Source organism: Panthera onca, chromosome E3 (genome assembly GCF_046562875.1).
Source record: "Panthera onca isolate mPanOnc1 chromosome E3, mPanOnc1 haplotype 2, whole genome shotgun sequence".
Lineage (NCBI taxonomy): Eukaryota > Metazoa > Chordata > Mammalia > Carnivora > Felidae > Panthera > Panthera onca.
This window is the reverse complement of record NC_138354.1, coordinates 39,532,836-39,555,391: the sequence shown is the minus strand read 5'-3', so window position 1 is coordinate 39,555,391 and position 22,556 is coordinate 39,532,836. Positions and strand designations below refer to the sequence as shown.

The 22,556-nt window shown below is 58.1% G+C and overlaps 3 protein-coding genes across 4 annotated transcripts; 2 read left to right on the top strand and 1 right to left on the bottom strand.

Moving 5' to 3' along the window:
* Window positions 1-249: 249 nt before the first annotated feature.
* Window positions 250-1,932, top strand: PRSS33 (serine protease 33; the record flags this gene model as incomplete). The annotated part of the gene is made up of 4 exons (XM_078440466.2): window positions 250-449; window positions 561-832; window positions 1,034-1,203; window positions 1,358-1,932. Coding segments are annotated over 4 exons (801 nt in total), but the record flags the coding sequence as incomplete, so codon positions are not given.
* Window positions 1,933-7,100: 5,168 nt separating this feature from the next.
* ELOB (elongin B) lies at window positions 7,101-11,821 on the top strand. The gene is made up of 4 exons (XM_060648205.3): window positions 7,101-7,191; window positions 7,340-7,474; window positions 8,485-8,590; window positions 11,159-11,821. Exons 1-4 carry the CDS (start codon window positions 7,189-7,191, stop codon window positions 11,269-11,271), a joined length of 357 nt encoding a protein of 118 aa, XP_060504188.1. The 5' UTR covers window positions 7,101-7,188; the 3' UTR covers window positions 11,272-11,821.
* Window positions 11,822-15,019, bottom strand: LOC144612711 (serine/arginine repetitive matrix protein 2-like). 2 transcript variants are annotated; one of them, XM_060648200.2, is made up of 6 exons: window positions 14,905-15,019; window positions 14,570-14,664; window positions 13,888-14,175; window positions 12,691-12,804; window positions 12,461-12,571; window positions 11,822-12,376 (listed from the first exon to the last, which is right to left on the bottom strand). In XM_060648200.2, the coding sequence occupies exons 2-6, from the start codon at window positions 14,644-14,646 to the stop codon at window positions 12,367-12,369; spliced, it is 600 nt and encodes a 199-aa protein (XP_060504183.1). In that variant the 5' UTR covers window positions 14,647-14,664; window positions 14,905-15,019; the 3' UTR covers window positions 11,822-12,366. The 2 variants fall into 2 exon arrangements, with proteins under 2 accessions (XP_060504183.1, XP_060504184.1); XM_060648201.2 differs by lacking the exon at window positions 14,905-15,019 and having other exon boundaries at window positions 14,570-14,843.
* Between the last annotated feature and the right edge of the window lie 7,537 nt (window positions 15,020-22,556).

The following is a 22,556-nucleotide window of genomic DNA, read 5'->3' as shown; positions in this document are numbered from 1 at the left end:
TTCACTCTCCTTCCTAGTCTCTGACCTCCCTCCCTCTCCCTCTCCCTCTCCCTCTCCCCCTGTTATCTGACACCAAATTCATAATCCGGTCCCTTCCCTCCTTCCTCCCTCAGGAGCTCCTGGGACACCGGACTCTGCAGGTAAGGAAGCCTCCGAGTCCCTGGCGCCACCCCCTCCCTGACCTTGGCCCTGCGCCTCTCCGATCGCACGATCCCACGCGCCTGCCAGGCCCCACCCCCCCCCCCCCGTCTTCCGCCCACCCTCGCACCCTCCTTGTCCCCTGCAGCCTGCGGGCAGCCCCAGATGTCCAGTCGGATCGTGGGGGGCCGGGACGCCCGGGACGGACAGTGGCCGTGGCAGGCGAGCGTCCAGCACCGCGGGGCGCACGTGTGCGGGGGCTCGCTCATCGCCCCGCAGTGGGTGCTGACGGCGGCGCACTGCTTCCCGAGGTCAGCGGGGTGCGGGGGCGCCGCCAAGCCGGCTCCGGGGGATGCGGCGGCCCGGGGTGCCGCGGGGACCGGGGAGGGGCCGCCGTCCGCAGCGCCGCCCCTGTCCCGCAGGCGGGTGCTGCCGTCGGAGTACCGCGTGCGCCTCGGGGCGCTGCGCCTGGGTCCCGCCTCGCCCCGCGCGCTCTCGGCGCCCGTGCGCAGGGTGCTGCTCCCCCCGGACTACTCGGAGGGTGGCGGCCGCGGCGACCTGGCGCTGCTGCAGCTGAGCCGCCCGGTGCCCCTGAGCGCCCGCATCCAGCCCGTCTGTCTGCCCGAGCCCGGGGCCCGCCCACCGCTCCGAGCGCCCTGCTGGGTCACTGGCTGGGGCAGCCTCCAGCCCGGAGGTGAGGCAGCGGGGGGTTGGGGGAGGGACAGGGGATCCTCCTCCACCTCCCTCTGACCGGGAGCCCCCCACTCTCCCAATCCGGGACCCAGCGAGACCTCCAGGGACCCAGACCTCCTCCCGGTCAGCCAGGCGGGTCCCACCACTCCTGCTTCCTGCCTCGCCCTCTCCCGGCTCCTATAGTCCCCCTTCCTCCCCCCAGTGCCACTCCCAGAGTGGCGACCTCTGCAGGGAGTAAGGGTGCCGCTGCTGGACGCGCGCACCTGTGACCGCCTCTATCACGTGGGCACCAGCGTGCCCAGAGCGGAGCACATAGTGCTGCCCGGGAACCTGTGTGCCGGCTACGTCGAGGGCCACAAAGATGCCTGCCAGGTGCGGGAAGCTGCCTGGAGCCCCTGGAACCCGGCTCCCGTCCCAGCTCCCTAGAACCCAAGACCCAGGGGCTGCACCTCCTGGCCCCCAACCCCCAGAAGTGCCATCCCAGATCTTCAAAGGGCTGAGATCTAAGCCCGACTTTCTCCTGCAGGGTGACTCTGGGGGACCCCTGACCTGTGTGACGTCTGGGCGCTGGGTCCTGGTGGGTGTGGTGAGCTGGGGCAAGGGCTGTGCCCTGCCCAACCGTCCAGGTGTCTACACCAATGTGGCCACTTACAGCCCCTGGATTCGGGCTCGCCTCAGCCTCTAATGCAGTGAGCTGGAGCCAGAGGCTGGGGTCCCTCTGAGGACCTGCACGTTCCCTCCCACCTTGCCCCTTCCCACTTAAGGCTCATAAGCCTTAGAAAGCTGCGGGGCCATCCGTCTCTCCATCCCCTGCCTCCTCCTTGGAGCTCACCAAACCCTAGCCGCCAGCCCTCCTCCTGGAGCCTCCCCTGCGTCCCTGGGTCTCACACTCCTCCTTCCCCGTCCTGCTCACTTTTACCATTCTCTGCTCCAGCCAGGGGCCTGGGCACCCAGAGGCGGGCAAGCCAGCTGGTGCCCGGTCTGGCCCGTGTGCCTGCCTTTTTCTGGAGGAAGTCAGGGAAATTCAAAGTGTGAGAGGGATTCAGCCCCAGAGAGATGATTCTCCATTGCTGGCTTTGAACATGGAGGAGCTGCGGGCGAGGAGCCACAGGAGAGCGGCCTCCGGGAGCGGAGGGCAGCCCCCGGCGGCGGACAGCCAGCAGGGGGCACCTCCGTGCCCTGACTGCAAGGAAGGGAAGCTGGCCGACAACCTGAATGAGCTTGGGACCTAGTTCTCCCCACAGCCTCCAGAGGAGCGCCCCCCCCCGCCCCGCCCCCCCCCCCCCCCCCCCCCGCATCAGCGTGCCCACCAGACCAAGCCCTTGAACCCAGCGGAGCCCACCCAGACCTCTGGCCTGCAGAGTTATGACTTAATAAATTTGTGTTGGTTCAGGCCGCCATGTTGCTGGTCTTTTACTAATCAGCAACAGAAAACATACAGATCGTGCCCTGTTGCATTGGGGTCTGGGTGGGCGCGCCATGTGCTCTGAAAGGCTCAGGGGCCTCGGCACCTGGCATCATGCCCTCTGGGCCAGGAGCCCCCAGGCAGGCCTGGCCAGAACTCCTGCTGTGCCTGATTGGTTCCGTTGTTATAACCATACTTCCAGGGAGGGTCTGGGGCTGTGTCCTCAGGGGCCCACAGACCCAGGACCCCCCCCCCCCCACCTGCATCTGGCCCTTTGCAGCTCCCTGCCCACCCTTGTGTGCCTGGGACCTGGGTCCAGTCCCCTCCCTGCCATCTCCTCATTCCCAGGCCAAAGACCATCCATCCCAATAGATACAGCTCAGTTTCTAGAACTGCAGAAGGAACAAGAAATGGAACAAACCCTGGAAACCCCAGAGCCTAATCTTTGGAGCTACGAGGGCCAGTGGAGGAATGGGATGGGGGAGGCCATCATCAAAGGTGCAGCCTGGCGGGGCAGGCCTGAGCCATGCGGGGCAGGCCATCCATCTGGGGTAGAGCTTCACCGCCCTTGGGGGGTGGTTATCGGGGAGCAGGGCGTCCAGAATGGGGCTTGTCTGTGGACATGTCAGCAAGGGGACCCTGGTGACCGCTGCTGGGTGATGCCAGCCATCCTCGGTGGCTCCCTCAGTCTGGAGCCGGCTAAGGGGCCTTCCCCAGGACGCCTCCGAAGACACTGAGGTGGGAACAAGCCAGGGGCCGGGAGCCAGTCTGCTTCAGCCTGGGACTCGCTGTGACTCGAGTAAAGGGTCCGCATTCAGAGAGCCCTGTGTTTCTGAAGCACGAACTGGGGGCTAAACATGGGAGTCCGGAAGCCAGAGAAACAGGATCTGGGCATGGAAGGGAAGGTCAGGGAATGAGAAGAGGTCAGCTACTCCTCATCAAGCCCTTACGAGATGCCATGCAGAGAGCTTTGCTGCACCGTCTCATGGGATCCTCACCTGACACCCATTTGCCAGATGAGAAAGCTAAGGCCCAAAGGCACGTGGCTGCTAGATGGCAGACTGGGATTCCAACCCAGGTGGTCTGATCGTGGAGGCAGCTGGAAGGGCAGGGGCGGGGTCACAATTGCCTCTCCACGTGCTGCCCCCTAGCACGGGCTCCGGCCCCTTCCGGCCCCTTCCGGCCGCACCAGCTCCATGAGGCTGGGCAGGCGGCAGGTCTTGGCCCAGCCGACTCAGGGGCACCGGGCCCTGTGCTGGAGCATCCCGTCTGTCTGCAAGGTCAGTGGGGGCGTGGGGGTAACCTGGCCCTGCATCAGCCACAGCTGCCTGACCTACCAGGTGACAGGCTGGGAGGCTGTGCAGCCTGGAGGGGAGCACCCGGGGCGGCAAGGGTGGTCCTGGGAGGTCTCAAGCATGGGGGACACTGTGCTCCTGTCTAAGGCAGGCGCTTCCTGGCTGTCCACCGACTCTAGTTGGGGATGCTGCAAGCAGACCGCCCAGCCTCCCCCAAGAGTTCTGACTTGGCCTCGGTTTCCCCTCTGTCCTCTGAATTGCTACCACCCACCATGTCGGGGCTGCCGGGAGGGCTAAGCGGACGGCTGAGGCCCCCGCCCTTCTGCCCACTGAGCCTACATGCTGTGCTTTGCACGAGCGCGCTCTGGCTCGCTCTCGGGACACCCGGGAGGTGCCCTCGTTTTCAAGTTCACGCGTGGGGAGACAGGCCCAGAGAGGTTAAGCAGCGTGAGGCCCGTAGCCCGTAAGTGGTGAAGCTAGGTTGCAGCTGGGCACCTGACTCAGGCCCCACACCCAGTTGTGCGTCTTCCCTTGTGGCCAGGACAGTAGTCGTGAAACACTCTACAAATGGGAGGCACGCTTTGTAACTACCGGTGATGACAATTACTAATCAACGTTTAACACAAAAAGGAGGGGAAGGCCCACTAGGTCGAGACCCTGCCAGCTTAGTCTGGAGGCCAGAGAAGGGTCCCTGTCATGAGCGTTGGGTGGTTGAGGTGAGGGGGCAGAAAGGGCCCAGACAGCCTTCCTGTGCAGAGAACCAAGAGCAGTGGGCCGGCCAGCTCACCCACCATCTTGAGGTTCTGGTGCCGTCCGTCATGGCAGTGAGGCCGCAGAGCGGGGGCTGGAGGTCAGCCCCCACTCCCCCTCAAGCCCCTCCTGAGCCCACTCCCACGGCAGGAGACATCCTTGCAAGGCCTACAGTCCTCCCCCTACAACCGACCCACCAGGTCTGCAGCACCGTGGGGTTCACAGAGACACCCAGAGGGGTAGGACTCATGGCGGGCAAGGCCCCTGCCCTACTCGCCACCTCCCCTAGGCCGGGTGACCTCTGACAGCAGAGACCGCCGGAACCGGACACCAGTCATTACCCAAACCCTTGCACTGTGCCGTGTGCGTTGGCTCATTAATGCTCCCCAATGCCTTATGGAATCCAGCTGTGTGTCTGTCCCCTTCGCGGATGGGACAACGGGTGGAGGCTCAGCGCCGTGCCAGAGATCACAGTTAACGAGCTGATATTTGACCCAGGTGGTCTGCCCGAGGGTGGGTGGAGACAGGCGTGAGTCTCGGAGGGATGGAGTGTGGGCCCACTCAGGGGGACTCCCGGTAGGCATCAAAGCCAACAAGGCAGGTGTGTATGTGGCAACAGGGCCCAGAGTCAGGACAATATGCCCAGGTGCAGCCGGGTCACAATATCCTAGGTGGAGAGGAGGCCCCTCCTTTCCCCGCACCCTGGGCTCTTTTTTTTTTTTTTTTTTTTTTAAACATTTATTTTTGAGAGAGAGAGAGACAAAGAATCCCAAGCAGGCTCCAGACTCAGAGCTGTCAGCACGGACCCCAACGTGAGGCTCGAACCCCCAAACCACAAGATCATGACCTGAGCCAAAGTTGGACGCTTACCGCCTGAGCCACCCAGGCGCCCCTTTGGACTCCATCTTTAACTGGCACATTCTGGGAGGTCTGCTGGATGCCTCTGAGAGCGTGACTGGCCTCCCATGGTCCGTCCACATCCCTTCCCTGCCCCATGCTCTCCCTCTTGAGCAGTACAGGATCTAAAGCCTCCAAATCTCTGCACAAAGATGCCGAGGTTAAGATGGAAATCTCTGACCTGAGCCGAGGACCCGCCACGTCAGTTACTTGTCCACAGCCTCCTGACTCAGGTGATGAAGTCAAGGTCAGCCAGGGGCTGGGGAGCTAGCAGGGAGCAGGGGCTGCCTAGGCTCAGAGAGGGAAGAGTCACAGGAGGGGAAAGGACCTGAGGCGGCCCCAGAGAGCCAGGGGCTAGAACTCAAAAATGACAATAATTATGTTCACAGTGTTAGAAACCTCTGTTGAGTACCAATTCTTGATGAAAATGTACACACTTGACAAACAGCCATTCCTCGCATCTTAAAGAAGAGGACATTAGACTTTCGCGAGTTTTATCACCCAAAGCTGCAGTCAGCGCCTAAAGCAAGGATTTGAATCCCTCGTGGCCTGAGGCCAGAGCCTGCCTGTGAAAAATTAGTAAACGGAAACCTCGTTTAGTCGGGAGGCCAGCAGAGGGCGTTCTCAGCATCGCAGCCCAAGCTGGGACCGCAGGTGGGTGCTCTTCACCAACCCGACGGGAAGGTTTCCTCCTCACTTGGCAACGGCTCCGCCAATGAGAGGCTCTCAGCCCAGCCAATGAAAAGCCAGTATACTTAGACCTCCCACTGTATGCCAATGAACTTTGCTTAGACAGCCCTGTTGCTCCTTGATGACTGTCTCCTTGGTCTCCGCGCTTGCTATAGCCTTGCTGAAGCTTGCTTGTTGTGGATTGTAACTGGCTGGTATCCCCGGATAAGCCCAGTTTTGCTGGTGAAATAACTCATTTTTTATTTCCTAAGGTTAACAGTTGTCAGTCACCAGCTTGATTCAGGGCCAAGGCAGCAGCACCTTCAGATTCTGCCCCCTCTCGAGAATTCTCAAATTGCAGCCCCGCAACTGCACAGCTGTTTGGCATCCGAGGCCTTCCACCTGCTCACGGGGCGCCCTGAGCCTGACACGTCCTCAGGGACCCAGCTGAGGCGCTCTCCCTCCAAGGGGCTGGTTACGCAAGAGAAAAAAAGCCTCATTTTTTTCTCGCTCTAGTGTAACTGCAATCTGGGGCAAGGCAGGACAGTGTCCCAACACCCGGGGAAGTAAGGTGTAGGCGGCGGTAGGGCAGCCCCGTAGAAGGGCAGCCGGCCAGGGAAATCAAGCCTACAGGCCCTCCCAGAGCCCAAGTGGACCTAGGTCCCTGGGTCGGGGGGTCTCCTCTTTCCTCCGTCCCTCGGGCGAACCATCTAGCACCGTGCCTTGCTTTTCCCCGGAAGTTCGCCGGGCCCCTCCCTAACCCAGGGAGCAGCTTCCTGGGGTCCTTCCAGGCCACAAAAGCCCGGCCCAGGCTGGGCGGGGAAAATGGGGACAGCCCACCCATGGAGGTAGCCGGAAGGTCCAGAATTATCACCCCCTCAGGATGGACGGCAGGGGGCGCTCGCCCTCACACGGCAGCCCAGGTCGCGCTGAGACGCAAAAGTCCTGCCGCCCCGATGACCAGGATGCACAACATTCACTGACTATTCCTGGGATGGGGGGATACGCTACGCTCGCCAAGTCGTTCCCCAACGTCCCCCAAAGAGGGCTGAGCCTGCGCCCAGACTGCTCCCTGACTGCGACAGGAGCGCCTCGGCCTTGCCACTCCCAAGATGGCGCCACTACCTGCCGCTTCAGGTCTCTGCCCCACTCTCCACGCCACGGCGCCGAGATGGCGGCCGGACGCGCGGTCTGACCGAGCCGCCGGCGCATCACTTAAAATGGCGGCCGCTGGGCGGGGCGGCCGGGCGCGAGGCACGCTGGGGCGGGCGCGCGGGTTGCCGGGAACGGGGCGGAGCGCGGCCGCGCCGGCGCGTCGAGGGGGGACAGGCAGCCGCCGCGATGGTGAGCGGGCGCGGGGGGAGGGGCGCCGGGCCGGGGCCGGCGGGGGCGCCGGGGGCGCCGGGCCGGGGGCGGCGGGGGCGGCGGGCCGCATGGGGCGGGGGGTGGGGAGGACTGGGCTCTGCGTTCACGCCGGCCCTCCGCCCCCCAGGACGTGTTCCTCATGATCAGGCGCCACAAGACCACCATCTTCACGGACGCCAAGGAGTCGAGCACCGTGTTCGAGCTGAAGCGCATCGTCGAGGGCATCCTCAAGCGGCCGCCCGACGAGCAGCGGCTGTACAAGGTGCGGCCGCGGGCGGGCTTTGGGCGGGGGCCGGGCTGGCGCGGCGCGGCGGTCGCGTCGTTGTTGTCAACAGTGGCCGGAACTCCCCCGCGTGGAGGCGCGGCGGCCTCGGGGGCGCAGGGCGGCCTCGGGGGCGCGCGGGCTCCTGACAGCCCTGCTGTGCGTCCAGGAAACTGAGGCTGGGGAGGCGGCCACTGAGCCCAAGGTCGGATTTGAACTCCGTTGCCCTTAATCCTCCGCAGGCCCATCAGAATCGCACCCCTGCACCTCCTCTCCTTATTACAGACAGTTGGAGGGTGTCACGATGAGTAAAGTCCTCGCCCAACCGCTGTATTACTTCCCAGCTTTCTGCGGATGCTCTAACAGCCCCTCCTCCCCACCTCCCTTAGAAACCAACTGCAGAATTATTCAGCTCCGGTGGCTTGGGGTTCTCGTTGGGGGAATGCGTTGTATTGGCCCCTGATTCGGGTGTCCCGCGGCATGGGGTCCCCCCACCTAAGTGCGCTGATGCGATTCTGGCTGGAAAGGAGGAAGCTGGCCTTTCACTCCAGACTTTTCTCCCTGCTGCCTGTGCTTCTTCACATACTGTGTTCCGTGCTTTCTGTGTGTCTTTCGCTCAGTGAAACCTCCTGGCTGCTCTACAAGGTGGGAATTTCAGGAATTCCCACCTTACAGCTAAACTTCACATCAAAAAGATGAAACGCTTTGTCCCAGGTGGCAGAGCTGGGATTCAAATCAAGCCTGCCTGTGGACAGACTGCGTCACTGACTCTTGAAATCAGATTTTCCTGCAGTTTGGGGTGAAAAAAAAAAAAAGATTCCAGAGCCCTAACCCTGGGAGGTTCGGATTTGGAAAGTCTTGGGCGTAGCCCTGGAAACTGTGTTTGACACACTTGGGTGGTCCTGGCCCATATTTGGGTCTGTGTTCCCTGAATCCTGACATCCAGGGAAGTCTCCGGGACTTGCCCGTCTTGGGGCCTCTTGTAACACCTTGCCCACCTCTCTCCCCAGGATGACCAACTTCTGGATGATGGCAAGACACTGGGAGAGTGCGGCTTCACCAGTCAGACGGCACGGCCGCAGGCCCCAGCCACCGTGGGGCTGGCCTTCCGGGCAGGTGAGTGGGGCTGTCAGGCAGGGTGGAACAGACGAAGGGGTCGCCGGGGAGCCTGCTCTTGGCTCCTCCCCGCCTCCAGGGCATTGTGTTCCCCAGTCCACAAAGTGTAGGTGGTATCTTGTGATAGTGTGTGTGTTTCTCCACAAAGGAAAAAAAAAAAGAAAACGAGACGCTTGTAGAAATTGAAATCTACTTCGCGGGGGATTCTAATGTCTCTCCCTAGTCATGTTTACAGAGGTCCTAGTGAGTATTGGGCCGTCTGCTCTGCATTTTATCTCCGTTCCATTTAAAACACTCCTGAGCCTGCGAGGTAAGCACTGCTGTCCTCACTTTGGAGACGTGGACACTGGGGCTTGCCGGCTGTCACGACTCAGATGCCGACTGCCACGACCTTTGTAGGACATCACTTAGACCCCCAGCATCTCTGTGCATGCCACACTTGTGCCCATTTTCAGGTTGAGTAACTGAGCCCAGGGAGGTTAGGTCGCTTGCTGGGACTGCCCCATCCAGAGTTCGTGTCTAGCCCCTGCCTGCCCCAGAGACTGTGCTGTGTGATCGACCACATGCCCCCCTGCCTGCTGTTTAGAAACCTGAGGGAGTGGCTCACTCCCCTCCAGTATACCTCCTTGCCCCAAGAGAGGTTGGAATTTTATTCTTGGTCTCTGGAAACATGAACGAAAGTTCTACGTGGTATGTTTTCATGACTGTGTACCTGGGGCTGTGTGGATGGCTGGGTAAACTTTGTTGATGAGTAATTATTTTTCTGGCTTCTTGTGAGAAAACTAGCAAGGGCTACAGAGGGAGTCCAGCGGTGTGCCACTTGCCAGTTTCGTAAGGATCCCTGTGCCAGGCCTCAGCAGCCATGTCCTTGGGTGGCTGCTTCACGCGCCCCGCCCTCCCGACTGGAGCTCCTGTCTCCATAGAGGGGTGCGACACATAGGCCAGTCTCACAGGCAGCCTGAGCCCCCATGCACCACAGGCCTTGGCCTGTGAGTGCTTAGCAGATGGAAGTCTTAGGGGCTTTTCTGTGGGTTCCCTCTGACCCTCACAGCGATGCTGAGGCAGGTACAGGGCTGGTCCAGACCTCTCCCATTCTGCTTCTGAAGCCAAGGCTGGACTGCGTTCGGGAAGTAGCAGCCCTGCTTTTACTGAACAAAGGCATTTTTGTGTAGGCTTGCAGACACCCTTGGAAGATGTTGATAGGCCTATTTTTTGATGGAAAAATCACAACAGAGGGAGTGTCCCCCCGGCCCCGACTCTAGTTGATGGCATTGAATGTGGGGGTGCCTAGACCCTGGGTGGCACCCCCTCCTCAGGCAGGGGATCGTTGTCTTGACAGAGTAAACAGTATGGACTGAAGCGGCTGTTCTTTGCTTCTCCCACGGACTACTTTTGTTGCGGAAGTACACTTGTGGGTGCGTAATTGTGTCCTCGTTTAGTTCTTGTGATGACAAGACGATTCTATCCAACTGGCTACTCAGTGAGGGAAAGGAGTGTTGAATAGCATCATCCAGACCATTTCCAAAAAATGGGAGAGGTGACGAAAGCAAGAATGGTCACTGCAGACTTACGGCTTGGGGGAGTTCGTTGCTATGCTGGGCCGGGTGTCTTCAGCGCTGCTGACGTTTGGGGCTGGAGAATTCGGAATAGTGCTGTGCACTCCAAGGTGTTGAGCATCTCTGGCCCCTACTAGAGATGGTCAGATACCCACTCTCCCAAGGTGTCCTTTGCTAGGCTTGGCCGGCTTTCCCGAGGGGCCTAACAGGTTAAGAACCCTGAGCCAGGTGGAGAGAATAGCGTCCCTGTTAGAAGAAAGTGCAGGAGAGAAGTTACAAAACGGGACTTGCTTGCTCTGCGCTGTGACAGCAGAAACAAGACGGGAGCCCTTCTGCAGCCGCTGTTCTCTAGTTGGGGGAAAGCATCTGGTCATGGTCAAAGGGAACAGGACTGTTTGTGGCTGGTGGTAGGTGAATGCTCCTGAAGCAATGCACAGGCATTGGGCTGCGGGGACTGTTTTTATAGAAGGGCTGGGGAAGGTTTCTCTGAGGTGACGTTGGGGTTGATCTGGATGGCAGGCTAGGGGCCAGCAAATGTGAAGCTCCTAAAACAGGAAGGAAGAGCTTGATCTGGGAACACAAGAGACAGACAAACGTGACGACTTGAGATTTTATTCAGAGTATGACAGGATGCCGTTGGAAGGTTTGAGGCAGGGAAAGAACGGGCTGGCTTAAGCTTAAAAATCAGTGCTTGGTGTAGAGGAGGTGTGAATGGAACAGTGAGTTGGGGCTGATTGAGGGGAGACAAGTAGGTGGACACAGGCCAGCCCACAGGCTCACCCTTAGGGGCACAGGGTGAGGAGGACCCCAGGGATGGCTGGGCTAGATAGGAGGGGGTCAGATTGCTGGTAGGGGTGGGAGGCATCCCAGTAGGATCACAGAGTCCAGGCAGTTAGGCAGGCCGGCCAGGACGAGGGAGACTCCTTCACAGAGGTGGGAATTGGTTCGGAGGTCGCCCAGAAGCCGGGTGGCTGCTCCCTCCAGCTCTCCCCACCACTCCCCTGTCCACCAGATGACGCTTTCGAGGCCCTACGGATCGAGCCCTTCTCCAGTCCGCCCGAGCTGCCCGATGTGATGAAGCCACAGGACTCAGGAAGCAGCGCCAATGAACAAGCGGTGCAGTGAGAGGGCTCCTGGCCCGCCCCCGGTGCCCCCCCCCCCCCCCCCCAATAAAAGAGATTTGGGCGTCTGCCTGGTTGCTGCCTTCTTCTGCACACCCTCTCCTGACTCAGGCATCACCTTCCCTGGGACGGGGTCTGCTCCCCTGCAAGGCTCCTCCTCAGCCCCCTGTACTTGCGAGGCTGGCTGTGGGACCGACCCCCAAGCTCCTTGGGTCCCTGCTGTCACACCCACTCGAGCCTGCCCCTCCGGCTGTGGGCAGAGAACCGGGAGGAACCCAGAGCCCCAGGCCAGCCTTCTGCTCAGCCTGGGGACGGAGGTTCCTTCTATGACTTCCAGCAAGCAGGCTCGTTCAGGCTCTGGCGCAGCCTCTGGGCTGAGGGGCAGAGGCCAAAATGTCAGCCAGAGCCAGTGTGGTTCCACGGGGAACCCACCGCCTACAGCCAGCCATCTTACCTGAGTCCTCTAAGGCTTGGGGGGGGGGGGGGGGGCATTCAAAGTGGAAAGACTGCTCACTCTCCACCCTCCAACCCTAATAAATAATCTACAGACCCAATTCCTGCATTTCTCATTTTTATTTGACAGAAAAAGTTGCTCTTGCTGTACAGATTTTAAAAAACCAAAATGCCTTTAAGAAACGTGAAGAAAAGTTGGGGGAGGGGCCACAACCTCACTTGGGGGACAGTAGGGGCCAACTAATTTCAACTCCTGCCCCTTCCTTCCAGGAACACCTCACACAAGTTCCCAAGTTCCAACTCCCCCCAGAACTTAGGGTTACAGGGGGGCATTGACGCCTCCCAGCCCTTTCTAACTCAAGACCAGGGTGTCCCCAACTGTATCCTCCCCTCCCACAACTCCCATTCTCATTCCCACCCACCCCAAAACTCCCAAAACGTGAACCAGGAAAAACTCACAGAGATTAACATTTCACAGGAACAAAGAAAAAGGGGGGGGGCGGGAAGGAGGAAGAGTCCTCCCCCAGGAGTCTGCCAGGGTTCGGGGGTGGGGGGGCAGACAAGGACCCCTCCCCACGGCTGGGTAAAGGGGGCACTCCCTGCAGCTCCAGAACTTGGGGTGTGGTGGGATTCCCCCCACAGAGATTCAAGGAGACCTGAAACAGAGGAGACAGAGATCAGTGCCTAGGCCCCAGCCAGCCCCAGAGGTCCCCAGGCACAAGAGCTTGACAAGGACGCACCTGGACGAGCGGTGCCGCACGGGGCGGGGGCTGGGTGTCTCCCTCCTGCGCTTGTGGCCAGGGGAGCGGCTGTCCCCACGCTGGCCTCTGCGGGAACCCCGCTCGCTGCTACTGCAACAACAAGAGGACAGTCAGCCCGTGTGCAAGGCAACACGAACCTCTGGCAACTTCGAGCCCCAAAGCTGCTCAGAGTGGCAGTGACCAGGCTGGCCACTGACGGGAGGCCTTACCTCTGCTGGTCCCGTGGCGAGGGCTGAGGCGAAGGGCGGCGGCGCTCCGCAGGCGAGTAGCTGAGGGACCGAGAATCTCGGAGGGAATCTATTGGCTTCCGAGGACTACGGGACCTAGGGAGCAGAGGAAGTTGCCATAGCACCACGCTCTTCCAAACCCACCAGCCGGCACTCAGGACCACCCCCCAGGTCCTGACCACCAGACCTCATACCACACAGGGCCAGCCTCAGACCCACCTTTGTCTGCTCACTCACCCATCCGCCCGCACACCATCCACCGAGTGCCCCACTGGGCAGGGCACGGGGTGCAGCGGGGGATGCAAAGAGAAAGACAGTCCCTGCCCTTGGAGGGGCTCAGTCTGGTGGTGAAGGGAGGCCAAGGGAGGCCTGCTCGGCCCCGTGTATGGGAAGCAGCCCCACAAGGACCGATATACGTGGGTCTGGGGACCCGGGGGGGAAGGGACACAGGGCGGGGAAAGGGGGGGAGGGTAGTCTTCTCGAAGGTGCTGTTTGAGCGGAGTCTTGCAGAACGAGGAGTTCACCAGGCGGACAAGGGAATTCCAGGCAGAAGGAACAGCATGTCCAAAGGCATGGGGTTCTCCTTAGACTGCAAGGCGCTGGGTATGGCTGGAGCACAGGGCATGTGTGGGGGCGGGCAGGAGAGGAGAACACAGGGCAGGCAAGGCCAGTTGGTGAAGAGCCTCACACGCCATTCCCGCAGAGGTGGGGCTTTATCCTGCAGGCCACAGGGCGTCCCGGAAGGATTTGTGGAGTGGAGGGAAGTAACCAGATGTGCGTTTTAGAAAGATCCCTCTGGCTACGTGTGGAAGAGAATGGCGTGGAGGCAGGGAGACAGGGAAGAGGCTGTGGACAGAGTCGGGAGAAGATGACGGTGGCCAGACCAGAGCCCTGGCGGGAGCAACGGGGAGATTTAAAATCTAGAATCCCTGGGACGTGGGAGCAGGAAACAGGCTGCATGTCAGGGGAAGGGAGAGGAAGGAACCTAGGACTCCACAATTCTGACTGGAGCACCCACACTCGGACCCTTTGCCGGAACAGGGCACAGCACAGGTGGTAGGGAGAGCGCCCAACTCCTCCCACACAACCAGACAGCACAGTCCACCAGAGACTCCCGGCAGGGATCTCGCGCCCAGGGTCACACCCCGCCCCTTCCGGCTCCGGCAAGGCCGCACTCACCTCCGCTCGCCGGGGGGTGGCTTCTTGGGGCTTGCAGGTTTGGGCAAGGCCTGAGGGCCAGGCTTAGCGGGGGAGGGGGACGAAGAAGTAGAGGAGGAAGAGGAGGAGGAAGAGGAGGAGGAGGAGGAGGAGGAAGAGGAGGAGGAGGAAGAGGAGGAGGAGGAGGAAGAGGAGGAGGAGGAGCTGGAACTGGAGCTACTGGAGCGCCTCTTCCGCTTGGCCGGGGTCGGCTCCGGAGGACGTCCCTCTCGAACAGCCTCCTTGGGGGCCGGGGTGGGGCTGGGGACCCTGTGGGAGAAGCAGAGCGTCAGGAGGAGACACGCCGCCCCAGCCCCGACCCTACCTTCCTTGGCCTGGAGGAACGGCAGTGGGGGAGGGGTGCCGAAGGCCCCAGGAGCCCTCGGAGCAGAGAGCCGGCGAGCACATTCTCTGGAGAGCAGTGGCCCGAGACGCCCCGACCTCTGCTAACACGAGCAACAGGCCGGGCCCGCAGCACAAGGGATCAAGGCTAAACCTCAAGAATGTCCCTGACGGAGGAGGACTAAGGCCCCTGGGCTCAGGTGTGGAAGCCGAGCTGGGCGGTCTCCTTCCCGGGAGAGCCGCGGCTTGGGGAGGCCCCTGCGAGCGAGTTGGCCGGGGGAGGGGCCGTCCTGCCTGGAGGCAGGGAGAAGGATGGGATGACCTCTGAAGATCCTTCCAGCCCAGGGAGTTCCTCTTGAGGTCTAACTGCCATCCCTCCTGCTGTAAAATTAAGTCCATTTCCTCTAGTTCTGTCCTCTGTAGAGACGGAAAACTTATCATTATCCTCTAGAGAATGAACCTTAGGAGACTTTTACCTGTCCCGTTCCTCCCCCCAGTGCCCCCACCCCAGCATTCTCTTCGACCCCAGCTTAGGGGTCAAGGTCCCATACCTCTTTCAAAGAGCCAAGAGCCTCTGGACAGAACTTCTCCCTCCCCACGCCCACCCACCCCCCAAACCGGCCCCATCCAACGGTTCTGCAAGTCAAGCCCCCTCACCTCTTCAGCGCTACCTCAGGTTGAGCAGGAAGGCTAGAGCCCTCCGAGTCGCTAGAACTGGAACCGGAGGAAGAGGAGGAGGAAGAGGACGATGACGAGGATGAAGAGGAGGAGCTGGATGAGGAGGAGGAGGAGGAACTCCGCCGTTCCTTTGCCGGCTGCAGGGTGGCCAATGCAGAAGGCTGCTGGGCCCCCGTGGAGGCCGGTGTTTCCCCACCCTCAGGGTGGGACACCCCAGGGACAGGACCAGAGAGCATGCCGTTGTGGTCACCAGCAGAGGACGTGGTCTTTGCCACCGTCCCAGAGGAGAGGGACTGAGACCCTGCTACAGGGGTGGTCTGGGCAAGCAAAGCTCGGGACTGGTCAGAAAAAGCAGATGGCACAGGGGACCTAGGTCGATCCTGAGCTGGAGGAAGAACACACTGGGAGGAAGCCTGGACCATCCTAGAAGCAGGAGAGGGAGCCCGCTCAGAGGTCATTCTAGACTGGCTGAGGGCAGACGGTGGGGTTCTGGAGCCTGGGCCTCCTGGTGGGGTTCTGGATCTGGCTCGGTCAAGAAGTGGTGGTGAGGTTCTACCACTAACACGTTCGTAAGCAGTGAGGGGCACCCGGGGACTGGTAAGGTTTGCACCAGACAAGGCTGGAGCCATCCTAGCACTGGTGAGGCTTGCAGGTGCCATGGCTGGAGGGGTTCTGGAGCTGGCAATATTCACAGGAGCTGTAGCATGTGCAGATCTAGGACCCACCAGGTTTGCAGGGGCTGCAGCCTGGGCTGTTCTGGAGCTGGAGGGATAGTTTGCAGCGGTCGGGGGAGTGCCAGAGCCGGTGAGACTCAGAGCTGCCAAGGCAGCCGGGGTTCTGGCTCCTGCTAGATTCACAGCCGGGGCTGTAGGGGTGCGAGGGTCAGCGAGGTTCACAGCAGAAGGTGCCACTGCTGTTCTGGGGCTGGCCAAGTTCATGGCTGCCGCCGCAGCTGGCGTTCTGGAGTCAGCCAGGTTCACTGCTGTTGGTATGGCAGGTGTCCTGGCACCGGCCAGATTCATCGCTGCTGCAGAAGCTGCAGGAATCCTGCTGGCAAGACTGGCAGCTGGAGCCGTTCTGAGACTCATGAGAGGCACTGGAGCTGGGACCTGGGACATTCTTGCAGCAAGGCCAGCAGCAGACATGGATGGAGGCGGCCGAGCAGTGCCAAGACTGATGGCTGTCAGGGCAAGTGCGATCCTAGACTGTGCGTGATTTTCTGGCACAGATGTTCTCGGGTGATCAGGAATTCGGGGACCTGGACCATCCATCATGGAGCCACCAGCTTGCTGCAGGACAGACATCGGTGTTCTAGAGCTGCCAAGGGGTTCCAGCATTCCAGGTGATCGACAGCGGTCCAGAGGAGTTGGGGACATGCTAGGACGACTGAAACAGCTCATTCTGGAGCTATTGAGCGCTACTGGAGGGGTCCGAGAACCAGAATGATTTCTCGTTGCCGGAGGAGTAGCAGAACGTGAACGATCAGAACTACTTCCGGATGCAGAACGTCTTCGGATGGCGGGAGGAGATCTCGTTAAGGACCGTTTGCCCCGAGTTGTTCGTGGAGTACGGGATCTGGAACGGCGACGGATGGCAAGGGGAGAGCGACTTCGAGAACGCTTGCGTGGCAATAGCGGGGTCCGAGATCTAGAGCGACGCCGAATAGCAGGAGGTGTTCGGGACCGAGATCGGCGGCGTGTCACCGGAGAGGTTCGAGAGCGGGACCTCCTTCGAGTTACTGGAGATGTGCGAGATCGAGATCTCCTACGGGTGACTGGAGACGTTCTGGATCTCGATCTTCTGCGAGCGATAGGGGAAGTTCTGCTTCGAGATCGCCTCCTGGTCACTGGTGGAGTCCTAGATCTGGACCTTCTTCGAGTCACCGGTGGAGTTCTGGAACGGGAGCGCCGGCGTGTTGGGGTTCTGGATCTTGAACGACGGCGGGTTACTGGTGGTGTTCTAGACCTGGATCGCCTTCGACTCACTGGCGATGCTCTGGATCGAGATCTTCGTCGAGTCACTGATGTCCTGGACCTTGATCGTCTCCGACTGACTGGTGAAGTTCGAGACCTGGACCTACGGCGGCTGACCAAAGGTGTTCTGGACCTGGACCGCCGGTGAGTGGCTGGAGAGGCCCGAGACCGTGAGCGTTTCCACGGAGCTGGTGATGTACGAGAGCGGGACCGCTTCCGACTGGCTGGGGGTGTCCGAGAACGGCCTCTTCGGCGTCGGGAAGAAGTTCGGGAACTCTCCTGCCGGGCAGGTGACCTTGAGTGGTAACCAGAGCCTCCCCTCCGCCGCCGAGTGACCCGAGACCTCGACCGGCTCCGCTGTCTTCTCCGCGAAGTTGACTGAGAAGATCCAGACCTATCTCGACGTCGAGTTGTTCTGGTTTTCTCTCTCCTTGAGCGGGAACGGGATCTCTGAAGCCCACGAGGCTTTGGTGAAGGAGAACGGCCTCTCCTTGAAGTTGTCTTAGCACGTGGGGATGAAGCTGAGCGCCGCCGGCGTGAGGACCTTGACTTTTCAGCTGGCTCTGGGGAAGACACTGAAGGACTTCTTCGACGTCTCGGGGGGGTTCTAGAACGGGTCTCTGGTGAGGACGATGCAGAGCGGCTTCTACGAGACAGCCTGGCCTTCCTAGTCAGCTCAGGAGACGATCTAGAGCTGCGACGGCGAGGTGGAGTGCGGGACTTGGTCTTGGGCTCTGGTGATGACCTAGAGCTTCTTCTAGCAGTTCTGGATTTGGGTGGGTGTTCTGGAGAGGACTCTGAACTGCTGCTTCCGTCAGGAGAAGGGCCTCTGCCTTTGCTCGATGAACCTGACCTGCTTCGTCTGGGAAGAGCTCGAAGGGCAGGAGCCTTGGGTTCAGGAGAAGAATCAGAACCGCTCTGTGCCCTGGGTGCCACTCTCAGCTTCTCTTTAACTTCAGGGGATGAGCCAGACCTACTACGGCGAGGAGAAGGTCGGGCTTTGCTATCAACCTCTGGAGACGACCCAGACCGACTCCTTTCTCTAAGTGGTACTCGTGTCTTAGCTTTGGAATCTGGAGAAGAGTCTGATTCACTTCTTTCTTGAGGGGATGCACCGGGCTTCCCATCAAGTTCTTGAGAAGACCCAGATCGACTTCTCTGTCCAAGAGGAGTCCTAGCCATGGTCTTCTGTTCAACTGATGACTCTGACCCACTTCGTTCTCTCTGGGGGGTAAGACACTTGTTGTTGAGCTCTGGAGATGATGGAGAACGACTCCTTGGCCTAGGAGTCTGGGGCAAAGCTTTTGGTTCTGGAGAAGAATCACATTCACTTCTCCCCCTAGACGGTGTTCTAGGTATATCTTTCATTCCAGGAGAGGACCCAGATAAACTGTGCCTCGAGGGAGTCCCAGACCCATCTCTAAGTCCTGGAGAAGACCCAGACCTGCTTCTCCTTGAGGGGGTTCTGGGTAAACCGTCTTTCAGTTCAGGAGATGCAGAGCTACTTCTTTCCCTCGATGGTGTTCTGGGTACAGCATCAAGCACTGGCGAAGAAACACTCTGATTTGAAGACATTCCTGCTTTTTCCACTGCATCTGGCGATAACTCAGAACTGCTGCGTCTGGAGGACCTGGTGGATTGTTCTTTCATGTCTACAAACGGATCTGTCTCCAGCTGATTAGGAAAAGATCCATTCAAATCTTCTTTAACCTCAGGAGAAAACCCAGCATTCATTTCTGCAACAGGGCCTGAGTTTCTAAATTCTAAAGGTGATCCAAAGCTATTCTCCCTCGGGGAGGAATTAGACAGCTCTTTATGCTCTGGAGAAAAATGTGGCCCACTCCAAGTTGAGGCCACTGCAGGGACTTCTGCTTCCAAAGAAGTCTGTGACTGGCTTTGGTCAAGAGTCAAAGACACAGGTCTTTCTTCTATTTCAGGTGAGGATTCAAAATTACCTCCAGCCATTTCTTTAAGTTCTGGAGACAAATGAGAGAGGACCTGGTTTGAGGATTCTTCAGATTTCTCGACGTCCATTAATTCCTCATCTTGGCTTGGCTTAGCTGACGTACTTTGGTCTTTTGTATCTGGGGATGACCCAACACCACCTCTTTCCCTTGATGGGGTTTTAGGTGTCTCTCTGAGTACTGGTGAGGACTCAGATTTATCCTGCACTGGGAAAGGACTAGATTTGTCTCTTGGTCCAGGAGATGACACAGTAATATCTTCCTGAAGGAGTAAGCCTGTTTTCTCTTTTGACTCAGAAGGCTCCAATCTACTCTGCCCCAAAAGAGATTTAGAGTCCATGGCAGGATATGGGAAAGAGTCAGACTGAGACTTGCTCTGCTCAGGAGACATTCCAGATTTTAGCCTAGGACTTGACAATTCACTTCTGTCTGGTCTTGGTGGAGATCTGGGTGTCAGCTCAGTGACTGGAGATGAAGACCTGGACCGGCCACCCTTAAGAGGTGTGTGAGATTTGCTCTGCAGAGACGGAGACTCAGAGTGACTCCGTTTCATGTCTGGACTTGAAGTATCAGATCTAGGGTCTGGTGAAGTCTGTGATTGTCCTTTCTGTTGCAGAGAAGAGGAGACAAAATACATTTCTCCTGGTGGTGTGGTAGACTTTACTCCTGGACAGAGAGAGAAGGATCCAGAACTTTGTGCTGGTAAGTCTTTAGACTTCTCTTGGGAACATGGGGACTTAGATCCACAAAGACTGTGCCCTGATGGAGTTTGGGGCTTAACTTTAGGGCATGGTGAAGTAGACCCTGAGTGACTTTGTCTTGGTGGTGTTCCAGGTTTCACTTTGGTATCTGGTGAAGAGGACCTAGAACGGCTGTGTCTCTGCAACAATCTAGATTCCATCTTGGAGCAAGGAGACTCTGATCTGCTTTGCCTTGGCGGTGTTTTAGAGGTTACCCTACTAGGACTTGGAGAAGAGGAGCCAGAATGACTTTGGACTGGCGACATTACTGCCTTCACTTTGGGTTGTGGAGATGGCGATCCAGAGCGGCTCCCTCTTGGAGGGGTGCTAGATTTCACTCTAGGAGGAGAGGACCCAGAGCAGCTATGTCTTGAAGGGGTCATAGATTTCACCTCAGGGTCAGGTGATGATTCTGAACGGCTCTGTATGTGTGGTGTCGCAGATTGTTCATTTGTCTGGGGACTTGTTACAGACCCTTGCCTTGGTGGTGTTCCAGACTTCACTTTAGGTTGAGGAGATGAACTGGAACAACTCTGTCTTGAAGGTGTTTTAGATTTCTGGTTAGAAGGAGGAGAAGAACCAGAACGACTTCGCCTTGGTGGTGTTCTAGATTTAGCTTTCGGCTGGGATGATCCAGAGCGACTGCGCCTTGGTGGTGTCCGAGACTTTTGTTTAGGACACGGAGAGGATCCCGAAAGGCTTCGCCTCAATGACAAGCGAGATTTTGCTTTGGACCGCGGTGAAGAGAGAGACCTGCTCCGTCTTGAAGAAACTCGAGATTTTTTCATTTCCGGGCTTGAGTTGGACCTGCTCCTCCTCTGTGATGCTCTGGATTTGTTCTTCCGCTCTGATGATGAACCAGACCTGCCTCTTCTTTGTGGTGTTCTAGAATGAGATCTTCCTCGTCTAACTAGACTTCTACTACGAGATCTTCGTCTTGCTGGTGTCCTAGACCGAGATCGTCCTCGTCTTACGGGTGTCCTAGACCGAGATCGTCCTCGTCTTGCCGGTGTCCTAGACCGAGACCTCCCTCTCCTGGCTGGTGTTCTAGAGCGTGACCGACGTCTGGCTGGAGTTCTAGAGCGTGACCTGCCACTTCTCCTGGCTGGTGATCTGCTACGAGACCTCCGTCGTACTGGCGATCGGGTCCTAGATCTGCGCCTAGCAGGTGTCCTAGAGCGAGACCTGCCTCTCCGGGCTGGTGTTCTAGAGCGGGACCTACGCCTGGCAGGTGTTCTGGATCGTGATCTCCGCCTGGCAGGCGTTCTAGAGCGAGATCTAGCCCGGCGGGCTGGCGTTCTAGAACGAGATCTGCCCCTAGCGGCTGGGGATCTAGAATGAGACCTGCCTCGCCTTGCTGATCTAGACCTGCCTCTTCTCTGGGTATTTCTGCTTCTAGACCAGCCTGGTCGCTGAGGAGACCTAGAGCGACCACGTCGCTGGGGGCTTCTGGACCGTCCCCACCTCTGTGCAGACCGGGACCTACGCCACTGAGGGGACCGGGACCTAGAATGACCTCTTTTGGTAGGGGTTCGAGACCGAGATCGCCCCCTCTTAGTGGTGGTAGGGCTACGGGACCTCCCCACTCTTCGAGAAGGGGTATGAGAATGTGACTTATCCCGCTTTGCTCGGCCATGTGAGCGACTCTTGGATGCGGGAGAAGAAGAAATCTCTCGGCGGGACCCAGGAGCTGGTGCAGGTTTAGGACTTTCAGGGGAAGAGCTGGCATGTCGAGAAACTTTGGTAGGTTGAGGGGATGGTGGGCAGCTCTCTGAAGACGACTGGGGAGGTTTCTCAGGAGACTTAGGTGGTGAACGGCCCCGGGTTGGGGAAGCCTCAGATGGGGGGTTCACTGGCTCCTGACTTAAGGTGGTTGTTGCAAGGGGTTGTGGGGAGCCGCCATGTTGCTCAGCAAGGAGCGGAGTGGGAGCAGGTGGTTCTGGGCCTGCGCTGCTCCTTTCCGGAGAGGGGCTAGGTCGAATTGCAGATTTCTAAGAGTGGAAAAGAAAGCACGGATAGGAACATAAGCACCAAAACTTCCCATCAACCTAAACACCAAAACTTCCTATTACCCATAAGAGCCTAACATCCTTGCCAATGAAATTTTTCCTCTACACACCCCATTAAAACACCAACTGGTCCTTTACCTCACCACAGGTAGTCATTAACAAAAGATCACATAAAAAGACAACTGGGACAACATGAACAGGCTATCTTATCACTTTAAGTCTCATAACCTAAAAAAAAAACACAACACAAACAACACACTACGTTTTACAATAACCCTAACAAAATACCACGGCAACAGAAAAAAAGTGCATACTTTTACTAAACGGAAAAACAAAGCAGTTTCCCGAAGCGTGAGGCATCTGACTTCACCCTTGAAAAACACTAAGATTATGGTGCAAAGACAAAGATTTGAGAATATGGTTTATGTAAATAGAACTACAGATAAGTACAGAAAAAGAAAACGAAACCAAGTTTGAAAAGCTTTAAATAGAAGACAAGTAAATGAAATTAAAACAGAAATTAAGTTTTTGAGGTAATCCAACTTGTACTTTAGAAAAATAACTCTGGAGGACACAGAAAACGGGACTAAAAAGCTAAGCATTTAACGAAGAGCAATTACACTGTAATAGCTAAAGCAATAAAACATCACGATTAGGGCTTCGATCAGAATAGCAACCATAAAATGACAAGTACTGAAAAGACCATTCCGGAGTAGTGTTTTCAAATTGCAGGCAGCAATCCAGTGGGTTGACAACTTTTAGTTAGCTACAACCAGCATTTAACAAAAATAAACTCTATAGACAAATCTCAAAATGCTAAAAATGATTTAAAAATACTTTTCTCAAATTGAATGTAAAAGCATCAACAGCATAGTGACGTAAAACCTACAAATAACCGGCGAAGTTTGAAAATGTTAACTCTCTAGAATTTGCACATGCAGAAAA

What these genes read in the sequence shown, in the direction of transcription:
- ELOB (XM_060648205.3), top strand. An exon ending in ACGAGCAGCGGCTGTACAAG is followed by an intron (nt 7,475 to 8,484) that starts GTGCGGCCGCGG and finishes CTCTCTCCCCAG; the next exon opens with GATGACCAACTTCTGGATGA. An exon ending in GGGGCTGGCCTTCCGGGCAG is followed by an intron (nt 8,591 to 11,158) that starts GTGAGTGGGGCT and finishes CCTGTCCACCAG; the next exon opens with ATGACGCTTTCGAGGCCCTA.
- LOC144612711 (XM_060648201.2), bottom strand. Translation starts at nt 14,688, where the DNA reads ATGATAAGTTTTCCGTCTCTACAGAGGACAGAACTAGAGGAAATGGAC. An exon ending in GGCTGGAAGGATCTTCAGAG is followed by an intron (nt 14,176 to 14,569) that starts GTCATCCCATCC and finishes CTTCTCCCACAG; the next exon opens with GGTCCCCAGCCCCACCCCGG. An exon ending in CCACCCCCCGGCGAGCGGAG is followed by an intron (nt 12,805 to 13,887) that starts GTGAGTGCGGCC and finishes TCTGCTCCCTAG; the next exon opens with GTCCCGTAGTCCTCGGAAGC.